Below are 20,892 nucleotides of genomic sequence, written 5' to 3' on the forward strand. Positions count from 1 at the left end.
TACCATATGAAAGTTGTATGTTAATGTTGGGGTTTTAGTTTAGTCTTAGTTTTTTTTCCTGTTAAAGGAATTTTCTCCCATATGCATGTTGCTAGGGGACAAATAGCTGTACTTAAGAAAGACAAAAAGGGGGGTGGGGCGGGCCTGGCTACTCCTTTGTCTACACCTGGGTGTGGGGTCAGTTCGCTCTGAGCGTCCGGAGAGAGAAGCTGCAGAGAAAGGAGCTGCTTCTTCCTTCTTTTGGCCGCTTTTTTCTTCCTGCTGGAAACAACGCCGGGACCCCAAAAGCCGCTTTCCCTGCCCTGCTGGAGGCCGAGCTGTGGCTGCCCTGCCCCGCTGCTGCTGCTTCGAGCTTTTGCTACGCTGTAGCCCTGCTCGCCCTGCCTGCCTGGGCATCCGTGGGGTTCTCCCATCTGGATACATCTCGCCTGCCACCCGGGATTTGCGTTCGTCCCTGCCGCTCTAGCCTGCCGCTTTAGCCTGCTGCTCCCGCCTGCCGTTTCCAGCCTGCCGTTCCTGAGAGTCCGGGATCGGCTGCCCAGGGGTTTGCGAAGCCTTTGTCCCATCCCTTCCCGCGATCCCAGGCCGCCAGTGCCGCGTGCTCCCCGAGCTCGCTCCGGAGCGCCCCCTGCAGCCGCGGGGGAACCATCGCACCTGCCCTGCTCACCGGGAGCCGCCAGCGCCCCTGCCGGCTGCGAGCGGAACTGCACCCGAGGGGAAAGGGCCCGACAGCCGAGAAGGCTGGCACTGGGTTTGGGATTGTTTGCTGGTACTGCCAGAGTTATTGTTGTTTTGTTTGACTGGTTATGTCTGCCACTTCAAGGGGGGGCTTCTGCCTTCCTTAGCAGACACCTGTCTTTCAAAACCGAGACAGTTAAGATTTCATATCAGATTGAATAAAAGTATTTGCTTGCTTGCTTACTTCTTATTAGAGCTGAATTTGTCCAATTGAGTAAGTAAAAACAAAACTAGGTAGTTGTGAAAGTTATAGGACTAAAGCCCACTGGCAACATTTCCATCACAAAAATAAAAGAAAAAGGGTAAATGGCTATCTATACTTTCACAAAGGATAAATGTCTGTTTAATCTTTGATGCTTTGTGGCAGCCTAAAATGCATCTAGTATATACTTTTACCTCTAAAGTATAAAACAGAGTGTTTATCGTATTTAATTTGGGAATACAACCCAGGTGGTTATGAAATGCTGGAGGAAAATGTCAGAGTAGGATTGGACGTTAATATACAGAGGAAATGTTCAGAGCTTCTGTAGGCTCCACAGGTGAGTTTTGGGGGAAGTTTTTTGCTCTAGGATATGCACTGGCTTTCTGCAGAATATACACAAAAGTATGGCAGGAACACATCCAGAAAATACCAGAACATATCCAGAACACAAGCAGAAAAGCACCAGTGGGACCTCTCTGAATCTTCATTTTTAATTAATTTCTCTAATACTCTGAATTATGCAGAATCTAGACACTCTTCAAAGTTCAAGCAGAGTTTTGCACTTCAAATGTTCCTAACCTGGGAACACAGAGTATCCTTCTCCCAGGTATTACAGGATTATTTTGAGTTCTTACTTACTTTTTTAAAGTTTTATACAGTCAGCAACTAGTTTATGTAACTAATATTAAATTTTCCAAAGGGAACACTTTAGAATTAGCATCTAATGTCAGTCTAATTTTGTATCAAAGCACTCTAATGCTACCTATAGTTAGAACTCCTTGGCATCTTGCATGTAATTTTATAAAACTAGTTGCAATTATGATGAAAAAAAGAGATTATTTTTGAAGTTTCCTTCCATTTTTTTTTTCTGATTATATATAAAACCAAAACTATAGATACTTGCGGGTTTTTTCTTCTTTCTTCCTATTTTTTGTGAGGTTGGGTTAGTGAGAAAGAAAGGGATTCAGATCTTTGCCAAGGACTCAAAACTGTGTCTGGAGGTTTGTTTTCCCTGCAGATGACAAGTACTTCCCTGCATAATAATACACATCAGCCAGGTGTCTGCTCTAACAGAAATCAGGTTAGCTCCTGAACTCGTTGGAAAACAGTCCTCTCCGCACAGGAAGCAGAAAGCACAGGGCTTTGTTGTCCAAACAAGTTTTTCTCCAAGGCACTGTGCCACATCACGTGTGTTAGTGTGAGCTCAGGCACCTCTGCAAGGTGAGACACTTGTTGCCTGCACTGAAGTCCTTATTCTAACCCATTCCTGCTTCCAAAAATCCCATGACATTCCACTACCAGATCACAGAATAACTTTGTTCTCTGACAAAACCTTTGTGTTTTTACACAAGTTAATACTTTGGTACAACAGTTCTCCCCGCATACAAACCAACCATTTTACAACAGGAAGTTGTGCAGCTGTAGGATATAAATGGCCAGTTCAAGTCACCAGTGATAGTTATCTAATGCATGCAGCCATGTAACCAAAGGTATTTGCATATACACACAGGGATGTGTATATGGATATATATAATGTGTACATATATGTGTAAAAGCCCACACAGACATAATTACATGTGCATGTCTTCTTTTAACAATTCCTTTCTGCTCCTGTTTACAGATTCACAGAATGTTGTAAGTTGGAAGGGACCCAAAGGGACCTACAAGGATCTCAAGCAAACGGCCCATTTATTAGCACCATGCTCTGACCAACTGAACTGATCTCAGGGTCAGAGGTCAAGAACCACAGACATTTATATTCAAAGATCACAAACATTGTAGCTACCTTTAACAATGGGTCATGCCCTGAAATCCTATGTTCCCCTCTACATTATTCCCCTTTAGGTAGAAAAATCATTTGTTAACCATTAAGAAACCCACAGCATCTAATAGGTGGAGCAGCTGCTGCTAAAAGTGAAGCTCTGGATTACAGTGTCTTGGATCACATTACTGTCTTGGATGTTGGAAAAAGTAAATCAGACCCTATAAACCTCAAGAAAGTTAATGAACTGGGTCATATGTGTCTTAAGTGGAAATGACATTGCTTAGAGCAACCAGCAGCATCTGCCTCTATCTAGCATCAGTGGAAGTGCTCACCATTGTACCAGCCTGAGCAGCCTGCAAAGACATACCTTAATTCCTCCTTTCCCATGCCACATTCACTCTCCAGCAGTCACAGAGAAGGTCCCCAAGGCCACGTCTCATCCTCTCGTATGATTCCCATGACACTCAGAAGATTCTGCTGACCCCCACATGAGCATCTGGCTCAACACCCAGACCCATCTGTCACCACCCCCCAAGGCACAGAGAGGCCTGGCCTGAGTACACCTTATCTGCAGCTTGGCTCAGCAGCCACAGGTAGGATGCAGGCACATGAGGTTTCAAGAATCTCTGCTGGGACCTGCAGCAGAGGCTGACAGCTCAGAGACCTGCAGGACAAGGAGCAGAAAAACATCCAGGCGAGGATGTTTGCACCTGGCTTACAACACCTACTTTCGTTAAAATACTTCTTTCACACTGCTTTTAATAAAGAAGTTATTTAGTTTTACACAAAGTACCACTGGTACTTCTGCCCTTTATATGGCAATTTAACCATAAGTCAGAACAAAGACATCTCATCAAGGGAGTAGGCTCGTGTGAAAGCAGCAGGTAAAAGAGCAGGCAGAAGAGCTCTGGTTGTCCTCAGAACCTCAGTATTGCATCCATTCCTTGGAGATAATTTATCTCTTTTCCCTATTATTTGAAGAACTCCAGGATACTACAGTATCTATCTACAGTTACGTATCTAAATGTAGGCTGTGTTAATATCCCTGCACTCTTTTTTAGCTACTCAAACCCAAGAAGCAGAAGAGGAAATGCTGCTTAACAAACACATTTCATCACCTGAATCACAGTATGAATGGGAGGTGACAGATGCCTTCTAACTAGAGATGGTACTGTCTCTGGGGCATTTGGTTCCAGATTACATGAGACCCCACTGGAAGAAAGAATTCCAGCCCCCAAACAATGCAGCCCAATGGTAAAAAGGGATAAATTGTTCAGGGAAATTAACCAATATAATGGCAGGCACTAGTGTAGAACAAGTATATACACTCAAATTGAAGACACAATAGATCATGAATACCAACAAGAAAAACCTATAGGTCACAGAGAGTATAAAGAAAGCTGCTTCACATCCCAGTGTTACACTCCTAAGAAAAAGCAGCCGCAATTAATGAAGAAAATGAAGAAAAAAAAGTACCTGCAACCTGATTTGAGCAGATACAGTAATGCAGAACTCACCTGCAGCTAAGCAACAATCAATTTGCAACTGTACTTTGGGATCAACAGCCCATTCTTTTTCCAGCTAGACCACTGTGCCAGCTCTCATGTGATCCCAGCAACTATGACACACAACATTAGTGATCTAAATGATTACATGCAATAAAAATATTCTAAAACAAAAGGGAAAATAAGAAGAAATAAATGAAAAAAAAATTACCAGACACAAAGTACTATCCTGTGTTGCTATAGCTTTGTGTGCTGTTCAGCACCATGATGCTCTTGTAATTGAGAGAAAATAGAAAGAATCTCCATGAGGGAACAAACTGACATAATATAAGGATGCACATCAAGGAGATGGGCACTTCTGGCCTGTCAAAAATGCTACTGCAGCTTCAGTAGACATACCTCAACTAGCTTTGCAGCTGCCTGCTAGCAGCATGGGGTCATTCCGAGGCTGTGAAACCTGTCTGCGAGTGAATAAATACTCAAATAACTAGTCTTGGCACACTGCACTGGATAATTACATCTGACAATCTTTTTCATGCCCTCAGCCTCACAGAGCTGTGTAGGCATTATCCCAGCCTGCTACACATTTCAAAGCTGTAGTCCCCAAACCATGCATGGAGGCAATGCATTACACTTAAGACATTGCATTATTACTCACAGTCACAAGCCATCACCACTACTACAGCACATATCAAAAAAAGCAAAATGTGACAGCTTATATCATTGCCTCAGACCCAGGAAAGGGACATTTAGTATCAAAATTTCAGTGGTTCGCCATCTTAACATAAAATTTATTTTCATGGCATTTAAAACTAGAACTACATATACTTCAAATTTTTGCAAACTCCTAAAAGGATGCTAGCAGTGGAGCATTAGGTGGACTGCAAACAAAGCAGAGCTGAGGGGAATTGAGATTTCCTATTACGAACACAATTACTGACTTCTCAAAGGCCAAAAATCATATCACTTCAAAAAGAAATTATCTGATTTTGATAGTAATTTAAGAAATTTTAGGACCACAGGATGTTGAGAACAATCCTTATCAGAGGACAAAGAGCTGTCTCTTAGTCCCAGGTGAGAAACAGAACCTGAATTATTAACTGGCACTTTCAGTACCCAATGTACTAGAAATAACTGGAAAAAAAATCATTTTCTAAAATGCTGAAAATATTCTATAGATCTCTTGAAAACTGTTTCTGAATAAGGAGCTCTAAAGCCATAGGAGGAAAAAAGGCAAAATCTAAAAATCTGAAGAGATTGAAGAGAAGAAAGAAGCTACTTTTGTAGACGAGAATAAAGGTTTACGGAACATCTAATTATATCTCAGTCAAAAACTAGGTTCAAAACATATGAACTGCTTGTGGCAAAACAAATCAATGGAATATTTTAATTGATTTTACCGGCACTGGAGAAGGCCAAAAATTCCTGAAGTCCCCTCTCTCATGTACAAACTTTAGCTCAGTTAGTACTGGATTTAAAGTTCTCATTAATACTTCAGTTTTCCTTTGATCTCATCCCTCTCACTTGGTGCAATATTTTAAGGAATATTTAAATGAATACTTGCAAGGAATGGACAAAAAAACCCCAACTTTATTTATCATAATTTATTTTGAATTATCATCCCTCAAAACTCAAAAGCTTTTTTGACTGTAGAAATGACAATTTTTAAATTATTAGTGCTAACACAATTAATGTTATTTTTTTTGCTTCTAAATGCTTAAGATCCATGTTTTTATGGAAATAGCAAACTCAGTAAAATAGCATACAACCCCTTAGATTTGGATGCTATCAGCTTACCCTATCTGGCCACAACACAGGTCCTCTCTCTTTATCCTAGATTTAGCACGTGCTATGGTCTGTGAGGAGAATACTGAGGAAACCCTCAATGCCTTAAATTTTTTTTCCTATATAAAACCAACCAAACAAAAACAACAACAAAAAAACCTCAGCCTTTTTGCAATTTTATTGCTCAGCTATTCTAATCAAGAACATTCCATCTCAGCTTCGAGCTTAACAGCTTCATTTCAGATCTGCTTCCCTCAGGAGCATACACTAGCCTGCAGGTAGCCTCACCAGCTGCCTCTTCATTTTCTGTTCCTGGACAACTCCGAACATGCGCCCGTGGCCCCACCTTCCTTACAGTAAGTCACATGCCAAAGTGAGTCAGCAAAATATGCTTAACCATTTTCCAGAGAAGCAATGCTTGTGTTAAATAAATAAATAAATAAATGTGGCCAGAATGTGCATTTCCTTACAAGCTTTTTACTTTTATTTTCTCTGTTTGGATAGGTATCAGAGATACATTCCGGCTTCATGTCACACAAACACTTAGATGCTATAAAAATCCAAATTTAAAGATCTTAAAATTGTCCTAACAATTTGGCATTGTGTGCTCTATCACTATATTTTTATCTTCAGTTTAAGTGTTTTCCCTAGCTGTAACAAAGGAAAATGGATGTCATTAAACTGTTTTCATTAACTGTGTGACACAGTTCAATAGTTTTTTATCTAACCTTAATTCGCTACCATCTTTCCTCCACCACTGCATTATTCATGTGTGTCACCCTCTTCTAATTCCTGTGACAAATATAATTGTAATGGTTTTATTTAGGATCAGCACTTCCTCTCACAATACGAAGAGGCAAAAGTTAAAGCAGCTCTGTCACTTGGTTCTGCCTGGAAGTCGGTCAGGGCAAAGGCAAGGCAGCTGTGGGGAGCAGGCAGCAAACATGCTGCCTGTGGCAAACCGGTCTGGGGGCTGACAGCAGCCAGGAGCCACCACCAGCAGCCACTGCTTCATTAATTTTACTGTGTTTCAGGGAGGTGAAGGACTGAATCATCAACAAAGGCAAAAAAACACACCCTGTCATATTTCACATCTACTGAGTTAGTCTTAACTTAAACACATTTTTAAACACTTATTTCAAACAAAAGAACCAATTGTACATAATATTTTATTTATTACTATTAATTTAAATATTACACTAGACTTAATATTACACTGTTACAGCATTTACATAAAATGATTTCTATACATTACAGCCTGGAATGACTTTTAACATTTGACTAGAGAAACAAAAATGTTAATCTAATTCCAGCCTTAATCTATTTAAAAGAAAAAAAAAAACATTTAAATAACTAATTCTGTGTTTTCTATGGCTGGAATAACCCATTGTTGATTTTGGCAGTGCCTTTACTACTTTGACTGTTCACAAGTTGTCTTACAGTTTCAGACAGTGTCAGACCTAGAGACTATATCTCATGCCAGCTGGAGTGGGAACATTGGTTTTATGTATAGAAATACAGATTTTAGAAGTCAGGGTCTGCTAGCAGTTTCTCTACAAACTACAATGGCAGCTGTGCTAGAGGTCATGAATATTACATAAGGGCTGTCCATGTATTCAAGCCAGCATCACTAAGCCAAATTCCCATAGCAACACTCACATAGATTTACTCATTGCTAAGAGATGCATCAGTTCAGCAGTAAGCACTGCACTGCTACCCTGATTAGTCTGCAAGATACTATTACTTCAAATTTTCTTTTAAAGATTGTGCGTTTATTGATAAAATTCAAAACTTCACCTGAATTTCAGGGCAGCCCTTATCATCTTTCCCAGGAGCAAAAAACCTCAAACTAGCAAAAACCACCCCTGATAAAACTGGAACTCCTAACTACAATCAGCAATCTCTGAGATACAAGGCTGAAGGGAAGAAGTGCTTCTGTTGAGTTTCTGCTACAGTGATCCCAGGACAGCAAGATTCAACTTCAAAGAGATGTTCAGCATCTCCTACACTTGGCACACTCCAGCAGCTCATTAAAAAGCTGCTGTAGGAGCTCTTATTAAATATCAGTTAACAATTAAATTTTAAAAATAACATTTTTGGCTTCCCTATTCAGGTTTTCTGGCCCGATGAAGATGTCTGCTTGTACATTATAGTACTGTATTATTTACAGAGCTGGTCCTTGCCACACGATCAGCCACATGAGCTCAGTGATCGGGACTCATGGATTTCTGAGGAGCCTTTGTAAAACAGGTGGCATAAATGAGCAGAGGTAAAGCTGGCAGTGGAGAATTAAATGGTATAGGAGATGGAAAGGAGATAAAGAATTAAAAAACAAGGCAAAATGAAGAAGGGGAGTCAGAGAGAAAGTGAGGGAAAAATGCAGATCAGGTAGATCTAAGGGGGCATCTTAATGGTGTATTTAAATATATCAGAACAAAAACCAGAAAACAGTAATACATTTAAACCTGGCAGGTAGCATACAAAAAAAGAAAAACTGCAATGAAGTGATAAATGAATGATAATAAGATGAGCACAATTTTTACAGGTGCAATAGTATTTAAAGACACAGCACAGATGAAAGAAACAAGCCCATCATTCTCACTGCTAAAACCTTCACGGTCCTAAATGCATCTCATGGAAAATACATAAACACACAGCAAAAACCTAAAGCTCATTCAGTGTTTTCTTACTACATTGTCACTATCTGCCAGGAGTATGGAGAGAGGAGAAATCTTAAGAAGACCTACAGAAAATGACTCATGGGGTCACTTAACACACAAACTGTAAAGAAAGTCAGTGAAGTCTTTAGGAAAAAAACACCCTTATAACAGATTCTCCCAATTTACATATTACTTGTAGGGACTGATCCTTCATTGAAGGGAAATGAACAGGATGTTTGAGGGCTGATTTTTGACAGTGTAAAAGCATTAAGTGCCGTAGCAATCCATGAGCAAACTTTCACAAACATCTTCAGCTTTGACCCTACACACTGCAACAAATGCTTATATTTAATAAAAGAAGAAATGCACACACTTAAGTAAGAATGTTCTGAAATACATTAGTCATGAGCATGTTACAGAAAACTGATTCTAAGTGATTTTTCATGGAGCATAGATTTTCAACTGCTGTCTGGAATGTTTATAAGAGATGAAATCTATATGTTAACACATTAAAAACACTTTATCACTAATGGATGAGACGACAAAGAATCATGAAATGCTTTGGGTTAGAATGGATCTTCAAAATCATCTAGTTTCAACCCCTGCTTAAAGCCGAGCATTTTATGAGTTTGTAACATGAAACAACACCTTACCTTTGCTTTTTCCAGCTGTGCCTGGGCCTGTCGCTCTGCCTCTCTCCGCACTGCTTCCCTATCTTCTTCCAGAGATACATCTGAATCAGATGGACGGCTGGTGTAGGAGTCCGCCGAACCCTGCAAAAGAAAAGGAAAAATAATGCCACAAGTTCCTTTAATGTTTAAAAAGAAAAAAAAAAATGTAGAAGTGGTTATACACCTTCCCTTTTCTCTTACTTCTGTATCCCTGAAAAGACAGTAACTGCCCAAAAGGGAAATTCACTTAGAAGAAATTATGCCTAGGTAAATGTTTTCTTCTGAAAACTTTCAAAAAGTGCAGGTGTCTCCTCCAGTGTTTTATTTCCTGCCCTATCCTTGCACTCTTATTTGTGTGCTTTTCAGCAAGCAGAGACAGTTTCTCTGTAGACTTACAGCACTGGTGCAGTGCAGGCTGAAGGACACACAGCAGCTTCAAGGATGGCTCCATAAAAATTAGAACTCTAAACAGTGACAGAAATAGCAAGCAAACAGACTTTCTATAATCAAAATGCAAATTTAGTATCAATAATTACCATTACACAATACCACTGCTAAGAGATTTAACCTCTGCTATGCATTTTTATTTTAGGACAGCCTCTTTACCTGACACACTTTCCCCATCAGAACTGCAAATGGCTCATATCCATCTCTGCCCCTCAGCAAAACATGCAAATGACCACAAATCAACTTCCAACTAATAAAATCCGTCTGGACTCAACACATGTCCCTATATCACCACAATGGAAGCAGCCACAATGCAAGAACAGCTCTATAAATAATGACAGCTCTGCTTTCCCTCTGCATCTCCCTGCATACAAAATAGAGTTCTGGTAATTCAATCAGAATGAAAACAACTGTCCTCTCCTCGCCGCCTTTTTTCTCTCCCTCTTTGCAATACATACAATATAAGGTGATAAGGAAAATGCAGGGCTTACACAGATATCAGAATTCTTCAGACGTCCTCCTTTGGCTCTTTTCAGAAGCCTGATCCAGGTGGCCTTCATTAGCCAGACAGCTCAGTTACTGTCCGCAGCTGCAGCGCCCGGCACTGATCTCATAAAACATGTGCACACTGAGCACTGCAGAATCACAGCTCCTTTCCTATCCATGCTCTGCTGTGAGAGCCTTCCTTCTCTTCCCTCTGCGTTTCAAGCTTCCAGCCTCCCTGTTTCCAAGTATTCTACTGCAATTAAATTTTCAAATTTTCTCATGCCAGTAGGGGGGAAAAAAAAAAATTAAAAAAAATTCCCAAAAATCCACACCACCTCCAAAAATCTCAACTTCAATGATAAAAACATAAAATAAAACCGGCTTCGTAAATATTGTGAGAGATGCTTCAGCTGATCATAAACTGAGATCGATCACAGAAAAATACCTAGGGCTTTTTCCTTTCTGTTTTGGGGGGCGGATTTGGCTGTTAAAAATAGTGCTTGTAAAAGAACCTTTTAAAATCCTGTGCAAAATGTATTCAGTGACATTTGCAAGTGCAAAGTTCATTTCATCTCTTCCTAGATTGGCTGGGGGTGGGGTAACAGGCTGTTCATACCACTGGGCATGCTCCATATGTGCAGCCTTTTACGCAGATGCTCACATCACACTGGGCTGTTAGCCTATGCCAAATTGCCATTTTACATCTCAAGGGTAAACAGCTGGAAAACGCGAGGTCCCTGTGAAACTGCAAGAGCTGGTACAGCGTCTCGTTCCCGTCATGGATGTCTGCTGCCAGCCACGTTTCCCTTGGATGCTCGGTTCTGTCACGGAGTGCTGCCCTCCGCTGCAAAGCGCTGAGCTCCACTCACAGCTCCCTTACAGAAACCAAAAATATGCCTGTTGAGTTGGAATTTAACCCCCTGGTTACTGCTTATATTTTTTCTGACATTATCACAGGAAAGAAGTAAAGAATAACTGCAACATACCACCTGACACATAAATATTAGATCCTAATATGACAAAAGCCAAACAAAACCTAAAATTTCACTATTCTACTTTTTCAGAATCACCCTCTGCCCTGTAATAAACTGACATGGGAGGAACATGCTAAGGCAGGTTTTCCTAGGGCATTCACAATTTACTGATGGACATGCAACAATCTAGGTGAAAAAGATCATTGTAGCTGACTGCAGTGCCCACCTTCCATATAAATTCAGATTTACAAGAGCAACAGCGAATAGAGATTACAGTGAGAACAGTGGTCATGCACATGTTGCAGTATGTCAGCATATCCCAGGAATGATTGAATCCTGCCATGGTTTGTGTCTGTATAACAATGAAATTGCCCATCACAAGTGATATGCAGCAGCCTACATTTCACCATTATTAGAACAAACAACAATTGTTACTAAACTCACAGTTCAAAATAAAGCTAATTTTTAACTTTACAAATATTTTATTTTTTTCTTTCCTGAAGCCCATAATAGTTACAGCATAGAATTTAATAAGCTTTGAACTGACATAAAATTATTCTCCAAGGAATATTTTGCTTTTCAGGAGTTCAGATACATCTGCTAGGTTACAGTGATTGTTCAAAATTAAAATGTCGCCTGAGCTACAGCAAAAGGAGTAGAAATCAAAATGAAATGTACTCAAAGTTTATTGAATTTTTGAAAATATCTTGTCTATTAAGAAGATATATGGAGGCCCTGTAACCTCCCCAAAGCCTGCCAAATTTTGCTCTTCTTTAAAATTTCCCTTTGCCACAACTTCTGACACAGTTACCAATGGAAATAGTGGGAAAAGATGAGCATCAACAAGCAGACAGAAGTTTAGTGCAGAGTTTAAATCTCTGTTATGGTTGACAGACCAGTGACTTGTGGACAAAACCACTGATGTTATCACAGCATTAATGAAAGCTGAGATGAGCTACCCCATAGAGTCCCAGCCCCCAGGACAGTCTGTGGTCCCTCAACAGTCAATCCTCCTTGGAAAGGGCACATCCAACCCCCTCCCCACCAGCACTGCAGTTCCTTGGTGCCACTCTACTGCCATGAAGAATGGTGTCACAAACCAAACCCAAAGTAACACTACCTCTAAGTAAGAGGAAAACAAACAAAGCAGCCATTAAGCCTGACAGGCAATCACACGACTGTGTGGGTGTTAACTTTCTACAGCACTTCCATGGTGAGCACATCATATTTGACACTGACCAAGTGGCTTAGCATCACTTTTACTACCCTTCATTCTGCTGTCCACAAGGGATGCTACCTAACTGGTCCTCACCTTATAAAAAAAACCATGAAGCACAGTAACATAATTCTTATCTCCCCTAAGGGGAAAAAAAATGCCTTTTGGGTCAGACTAGAGTTGTTAAAATTGGACTTTCCTCTTTCAGGCCACAGAGATCATTTACAGTGCTTGTCATGTCTTGCATTGGCCACAGTCCCAACACACTTCCAAAAAATCAGAGTGATTCCATTTATTTTAATTATATTGACAAATTGCATGATTAAAACTCAGGATTACCTTTATTTTCCCTGTGGTACAAACGTGGTCATGTAAATTTTCTGTGGAAAGGGAAAGCTGGAAGCTTCTTTGCTTTTTGAATATGGAAAAAACTCACAGCAGGGTAACCCAGGAAAAGGAGGAGCATACAATTACATGAAATTAATTGTGTAGATTTCTGAGTATTTTTATATGAGCTAAGAATGGATTCCATCACATTAGGATGAAAAAAAAATTAAACCTATACAAACCTTTGATGAAACTATAATAGAAATACCTCGACTATTCAATAAAATAATGACAAGTGGATGTTGTTCATGACAACCAAGGAAACTGTACTTCCTCCCTGGGTTACTGAAGTTTTTTTGGGTTACTCTGGAGAACAGTAAAAATCTTTTCGCAAGAGCTTCTGAAATTCAGCCTTTCTGAAATTCTTCATGTCTCCATCTCCTTTCACTGCAAAATGGAAGAGCTGCAGTAATATCTGTAAGTAATGTGTGTTACTGCAGCCCCCAATTCTTCATCTTTAATGGGAAACTGCCTAATAAAAGTGAGATAATTCGTGTTAATAATTACTCCAGCTATTTATTGTTCTTTTTATTTTCTTCCTTATTTGTGAGGTCTACAAGCCCAGTTTATTTGAAAAACAAACTCTTGTTTTAATAACATGCTTGACAAATATTTACCAATTATCTTACCACTTACTATATTAGAGTAGCATCTGTGAGTTATTCTCATGGTGCAAACTCATACTTTTCACACTGCTAGTGGTCATATGTGATAATATTTGAGCTTCTTTTCCTTGAAGACCATAAATGTCTGATCTTTTTAGTATTGTACAAGTGTGTCATCTTCAGGAAACTGGGTCCACCAAGTGAAAGGGATTTTTTTTATTATTTCCATTTACTTGCAGTGGAAACTATTTAAGTAACTTAGGTAGTGCCTCTAGATCTCTTATTTTTCTTATTAGTTTTCTGTACCCATGCTTAACTTTCATCAGTACAGTTGGAGCTTAAGTACAGAGATTTTGACTGATGAATTCTCACTGCATTAATATAGCCACCATTACTCTCACCAGTTCAGTTGTAGCCTTTATATTGTGTTTTTCCCTTAAAAAATAAAAGCAGTCTGAGTACAATGACTAACTTAAACAGGGTAATCCACTTAGGAATTAGATATCATTTTCCAGATCACTGAAAATTCTCAAGTAATTCTCTTCTTAGAAAGATCAAACAAGTTCCTTCAAGCAAAGACTTTTCACACTATTATTTATTAAATGAAGGCATGAAGCAGTAAGCAAACATGCATTGAGATTTTACTAGGAATAAAGAAATATATGTGACTGCACACATGCATAAAACCCTTAATTTATAATAGTGGGGTCTCCCTCTGAGATATATTTTTATCTTTTCATTCACTTGATGCTAATGAGACTTTTAAATCCAAAAGGAGAAATACCTTTATGTCTTCATTTGATGTATACTTTGAATATGGAAATCTCAGGCCTCACTGTGCCAATAAGAGGAACAAATCATTTCAATATTCAGAATTTATAAAGAGATATTGTTAACTGCTTATCTTCTTATCCTGTAGCAGTATTAAGAATGTCATCACACATCCTGCTAGTACATGATTTGAGATGGTATCTTATGTCCTTGTGATGTGCAACTCCTTCTTGTTTGCTATGAACTACAGTAAAAAAGAGTTATTCCCATAAATTTTTTATTTCACTTAAAATCTTTTAAAATTGATTCAGAACAAAGGCAAAATGTGAAATGTCAAAGTTTAGCATGAAGTGAAACTGCTGACATTGGCACATCATAATGTACCAACAGGGAATACAGACTGTCATTTCATCCTAAACTGATCAACCTGAAAAATACAAGCTACAATCAGAATCACTCCCACAAATGCACCATGAGTAGAGGGGACCTCAGTTTGGCAGAGGGACCACAGGTGGTGAACATGAAATTTCTTATTTATGAAGTCTTCTCTAGATGACTAAACAATGTCATTATTTTGAATTCTGTTGAAGAAAACACAAAATGCTGCTCTGAGAATGCTAAATAATATTATATGGATGTTAATTATTTGAGGGTAGAATTTATAGAAAGACAAAATTTAATTCAATTAATTGTTTTCAAGGAATATTTGAAGTGTATGACAAACTGAAGAAATATCTTTTTAGCAAAGGAAAAAGGAGAGTCCATGTTTTCATTAAGGCAATATCAAGCAGGAAGTGTTAATTCCTTGTGTAAGGGCCATGGATGCTTCACAACCTGGCAAAGTCTAGTCCTGATGTCCTCCCTGGTTCTTTGCATGGACCTGCAGTACAGTGCCACAAAATTTACATATAAATAGACAATTACTATCCAAGGAGGGCTACCAGCTCCTACAGTAGGCATTGAAATATTCTGCTATCTTTACATTTAAAAACCAAACTGAATGTTGATTAAAATGGTTTTGTTGTTCTTTAAAGCTAATGTGGAATTGCTATGGCATCTACAGCCATGGGGGATGTTCAAATTGCAGGACTGAAATTTTAGAACAGCTGGGAGCTTTAGGGTGGCAATGTGATTAAAAAGGAGATTATATAGGAAATCAGTCTTCTCTTTACCCTTAACATGACTTTGGCAAGCTTGACCGCAGCATCCAGCTTGCCATTAACAGGTTTGCAAGGTGCTAATCCAATCAACAGCTGCCTGAAAGCAGAGTTTTTTTAAATAGCTCTTAGGTTTGCAGAAGACAAGATTTTGGCATTCAGGAACCAGGTAAACAGCTGTACCAGGTACTTTATCAGGAAAAATCAAAACAACAATAGCCCCACACCAACCAACCCACGTATTTGCACTCACATTTCATGATACTAGCCTAAATGTTTGCTTCTATGTTGCTTCACTAGGAAAAAGTGGAATGGGTAGGTATTTTTAGAGGAGTGATGGTCTTTTCATGACAACTCCTCAGAAAATCTTTGAAAATATGCAAAAAGGCAGCTCCAGAGCTCAGCCCAGTTATCAAACAAATAGAGCCTTCATAGTCAGAGCTAAACATTTCCCAAATCTATGGGATGCTCTGGTGTGTTAGTTTACCTGGTTTTTTTTCAAAAAATATCTAAGATGGAAAACTCCTTGAGACCATATTGTGCTACTGTGAACGACAAACACTGCCTAAAAGAGCTTGCAATCTGAAGGCTGAGAGAAAATGAGCAGAAAAAGACAACAAAGGAGTAACACGGGGATCAAGGTAGCAATGCAATAGGAAATAAAGCATTTTTAAATATTCGATACCAGCATTATGACTCATCCCTTGCATAACCACAGTGGGTTGTTCTTTAAGCAAGTTTCCTATACGTATTATGGCAGAGATTAGTTCTGTGAAAGCCTCTGAAGGAGGATAATCTGGTAGCTCTGTGTATTCTGACAGAGAGATTCTCACATTTATGAAATAAGAGAAAGGGCTTTTGAGGAAGAGGGCAATGACAGAAATAGAAGGAAGTCTCCAAATTCATTAAAAGAAAAAGCTTTATCAATAATATAATCACATCATTGAGAACTTTAAAAAACAAAGCAAAAAATCCCCCAAATTAAAGGAAAAGAAATGGAATTTGATGTTTTGAGACAATTAATTGGATCTAGAGAATGGCATTAAATTATTAATGATTTTGAGCTATAGAGGAAAGCCACAGAGATGACAGAACTAAGATGCTGCCAGTGGAATAATTTGGAGACAGGTGTCAAAGGAAGAAAAACACACCAAGGAAATGATTGCAAGTGCGTGAACCTAAATCATCTCACTTTTGTCTCAGACTGTTGGCACACACATGGATATTAACACAGATTGATTGACTCATGGTAGCTTTTGAAAACTGGTAACTTGATTGTGTTTAAGACCTTAAGTAAAGGTAAATCAGACTTATTAGTAACAACAAGCTGACCTGTGGTGCTGTTTACTGGGGCAGAAGGGGCTTAAAAATTACGGGTTTTAAGGAAAAATGGAAATATAACTTTTGACTGTATTTATTAACAAGCAGCAAATATCACAAAGGGAAGATTTTAAATTGCAGAAAGACAATTCAGAAAAAAAAAATTAAAATACAAGATGCTATGTGTTGATATAAGAGCACAGACAGAAAGACAAAGATTGGGTCAGCTACAAAATTAAAACTGGACAGTAAAAAAGAGGAAAAATGGAAAACACATCTGGGATGTCAACAAGAAAACAGAAAGCTAGAAAAGGAAAGAATTTGCAGGAAAGCATGGCAACCATCATCCCAATTTGTCTCAGCTCAGTTAAAAGTGCCAATTTAGATTCTGTGTTCCAGATCGTCAGTATATTTTTATCTGGGATTTTGGTTCAAGTCATTAAGATTTTCTGCATACTTAAAAATAGCTTCCTTGAAAATTCAACATGAAATTCTGTTACCAGTGGAGAATTCTGAAGAGAAAAAAAATATTTTCCTTGAATTTTATCTTTTATCTCCATACATACAAGCCCTACCTGGTTTTCAAATGTAACATTTTTCATCTACTCCAGATAAAAAATTGAAGGTTTTGGAGCTTGCTTTCTTATTTGTTTTTTACCTTGTTAAAAATGTTGATGTTAAGCATATATAATGAATTTGTCTGTATTTGACTATTCCACATAATCATAAAACATCCTGGGTTAAAAGGGAGCCACAAGAATCATCAAGTCCAACTCCTGGTCCTGGCAAGGGACCATCCCCAAGAATTGCACCATGTGTTTGTGAGCATTTTCCAACCTCTTCTTGAGCTCTGCCAGGCTTGGTGCTGTGACCACTTCCCCGGAGAACATGCTCCAGTGCCCAACCACCCTCTGGGGGAAGATCTTTTCCTAATTTACAACCTTACCTTCCCCTGACTCAGCTTCAGGTTATTCTCTTGGGTCCTTTTACTGGGCTTGACAGAGAGGAGAAGAGATCAGTGTCTGCCCCTCTCCTTCCTCTCACAAGGAAATTGTAACTGCAATGAAGACTCACCTCAGTCTCCTCCAGGCTGAACAGACCAAGGGACCTCAGCTGTTCCTCACACAGCTTCCCCTCAAGGCCCTTCACCATCCTCATGGTCCTCCTTCGGACACTCTCCAATAGTTTAATATCTTTTCTATATTGTGGCACCCAGAACTGCCCCCAGCACTCAAGGTGAGGCCGCCCCAGCCCAGAGCAGAGTGGGACAATCCCCTCCCTTGCCCGGCTGGTGATGCTGTGCCTGATGCCCCCCAGGACACGCTTGGCCCTCCTGGCTGCCAGGGCACTGCTGGTTCATGTTCAACCTGCCATGGACCAGGACCCCCAGGTCCCTTTCCCTGGCACTGCTCTCCAGCCTCTCATTCCCCAGTCTGCCTGTACATCCAGGGTTGTCCCATCCCAGGTGCAGAATCTGGCACTCACCTCTCTTAATTTGCATATGATTGATGATTGCTCAGTCCTCTAATTTACCAACATCTCCCTGTAGGGCACCTCTGCCTTCAAGAGAGCCAACAGCTCATCCTAATTTAGTGTCATCATCAAACTTACTCAGTGTATCAGTATGTCCTGTGTCCAAATCATTGATGAAGCTGTTGAAGAGCAGAGGGCCAAGGTTGGAGCCCTGTGGAACCCCACTAGTGACAGGCCTCCAGTCTGACGTCACCCCATTCACTGTAACCCTTTGTGCCCAACCCATGAGCCAGTTGCTCACCCCCCACATGATGTGTTTATCCACATGTGAGCTGGACATCTTGTGCAGAAGGACACTGTGAGAGACAGCATGGAAAGCTTTACTGAAATCCAAAAAGATTACTTCAACTGTCTTCCATTGATCAACTGGGTGGATTATATTGTCATAAAAGGAAAATAAGTCTGTGAAGCAGGACCTTCCCCTCAAGAAGCAGTCTGGCTGTGAACAACGACTGCATTGTCTTCCAGGTGGTTTTCAGTAACTCCCAGAACAATATTCTCCATAATTTTACCAGTCACTGAAGTGAGACTGACAGGCCTGTAAATTTCAGGGTCATCCCTCTTGCCCTTCTTGAAAACTGGGACATTTTCCAGCTTCCAGTCAACTGAGACCTCTCTGGATCACCAAGACTGTTCAAAAATCATTGAGAGAGGTCTTGCAATGCCATCAGCCAGCTCTTTGAGTACTCTTGGGTGAATCTCATCAAGCTCCACAGACTGATAGGCAGCAAATCCTGCACAAATTTGGGGCTGACTGAGAGTTTATCATTATCACAGTCATGGTACACCCATGCTCAGGGCTCTGGGGCCCCCAAAGCCCATCATCAATGTTGAAGCAAAGGAAGCATTAAACATCTCTGTTTTTCCTATGTCCCTATTTGTGAGGTGACCATCCTCATCAAGTAATGGGTCAATGTTCTTACTGGATTGCCTTTTTAAAAACACTTTTTATTGTCCCCCACAGTAGAGTTAGGTTCAGCTGCATGAGTTTTCTCCCTACAGTGGTGATCACTGTCTCTGTAGTCATCTCATGTCTCCTGATCTTTCTTCCACTGTCTTTCTTTGCCTTAGCTCCAGAAGAAGATCCTGCTCAGCCAAGCCAGCCATCTGCCTTGTCTGCTGGACCTCTGACATTTTGAAATTGCCCACTCCTGTGCCCTTAGGAGGTGGTGCCAAAAGAGCAACCAGCACTGATGGACCCCAACATCTTCAAAAGTGTTTTCCCAAGGAGCCTTACTCGCCAGTTCCCTGAGCAGCCTGTGGTCTGGTGTCCTCATATCCAGGGTTGAAGCTTTGCTGGCAGTTTTCCTCCTGTCACCAGAGATTTTAAACTCAGCTGCTTCATGGTCTCTGTCAGCAAAAAGGCCACCAACCACCACTTCATGAGATCCTCTTGTTAGCAAGCATCAAATCAAGGAGGGCATCTTTCCCAGCCAGCTCCCTTAGTACCTGTACCATGAAGTTATCATCCAGATGTTCTAGGAATCTTCTGGACCTGTTTTTGCTAGTTTTGTAGTGATCCTAGTTAACATTTGGCAAGTTGAAGTCCCCCATAAGGACAAGGACAGATGATTTAGAACTGTCCCTTAATTCCTTAAACAATAATTCATCAGTGTCATCATCCTAGCTGAGTGGCCTATAGTAGACTCCCATGATGGTATCTGCTTTATTTGTCTCGTAATCCTTACCCAGAGGCTCTCAACTGTGCCAATGACAACTTCAAGTTACAGCACTCAAACTTAGTCAGCTTTCAAAGGTAACAACTGCTTTTATACGTATTTTTGCTTGCTACCCTTCATTTTTATGCCATAAATACAGTTTTCATCTGTTGAAATAACTTTTTTGCCATCTCTTAATGAGTTAGTCTGACAATGATATACTCTGAAGAAACCGCTGCCATACACTAGTTGTCTACTTATAAATCCAGATCATCACCTGCTACTGAAATTTTGATTTTCTAGTCATGATCTCTTGTTAACAGCAATCAACGACTGTCATGACATAAAATACTGCCATTTGCTCACTGCTTAGATTAGGAGAGGTTTTCTTACCTCTGTGTTAAACTGTGCACATGAAGACTAAGGAATTAATTAAATTTCCCTCACCCAGGCTTACTGAAAGCTCAAGCCCGTAACACAGAGGTTCATTTGTGATTCAGCCCAGGTATCTATTGTAAACACAATGACCCTTTAAGCAACTGCAGCCTTCCTCTCTTTGATACTGCCAGAAACACCAAGTGAGCAGTTTAGCACTGCATGGCATCATTTATTTCAGGATATAAACACTACAAAAAATACACACATCCTCAGCAGTGGGCTAAATCTAAGCCCATTTTCCAAGAGTGTCAAAGCCACGTGAGTCCTTGTGGTTTCAGATGTTAGTCCTTTGGTTAGTCTTCATCCTCATAAACTCCTTGAAAAATATCAGGACTGTTTCTTTATACCCATTACCTATCCACCAGGTCTAGCATAAACCAAAGCAAACTACTTAGGATTTTACCAAGAGGATGAGGCTCCTTTCATGATTTACACATTTCATTTATTCTCATCTGATTTCAAGAATATAACAGTCTGCAATACTTTACATCAATGAAAATATCTCTGGAAAGGCCTTTTGTCCCTCTTGTGTATCACCTATCAAAATAATCTTGAAAAATTCCCCTTCTCCAGC

At 39.9% G+C, this 20,892-nt stretch overlaps 1 protein-coding gene across 7 annotated transcripts in view; it reads right to left on the reverse strand.

The window, feature by feature from the left end:
- Positions 1-20,892, reverse strand: part of CACNB2 (calcium voltage-gated channel auxiliary subunit beta 2) — a gene marked incomplete at both ends in the record, with an annotated part of 243,356 nt that overhangs the window by 69,585 nt on the left and 152,879 nt on the right. For 5 of the 7 annotated variants that reach the window (XM_082298428.1, XM_082298424.1, XM_082298430.1 and 2 more), the window contains one exon: positions 9,309-9,428. In XM_082298428.1, the coding sequence (XP_082154554.1) occupies positions 9,309-9,428 (120 nt within the window). Of the gene's footprint in view, positions 1-9,308; positions 9,429-10,264; positions 10,334-20,892 lie in introns of those variants that run through there. The other 2 variants (XM_082298429.1, XM_082298425.1) reach the window with 1 other exon arrangement.

This window comes from Coloeus monedula, assembly GCF_965178545.1.
Source record: "Coloeus monedula genome assembly, chromosome: 1".
Lineage (NCBI taxonomy): Eukaryota > Metazoa > Chordata > Aves > Passeriformes > Corvidae > Coloeus > Coloeus monedula.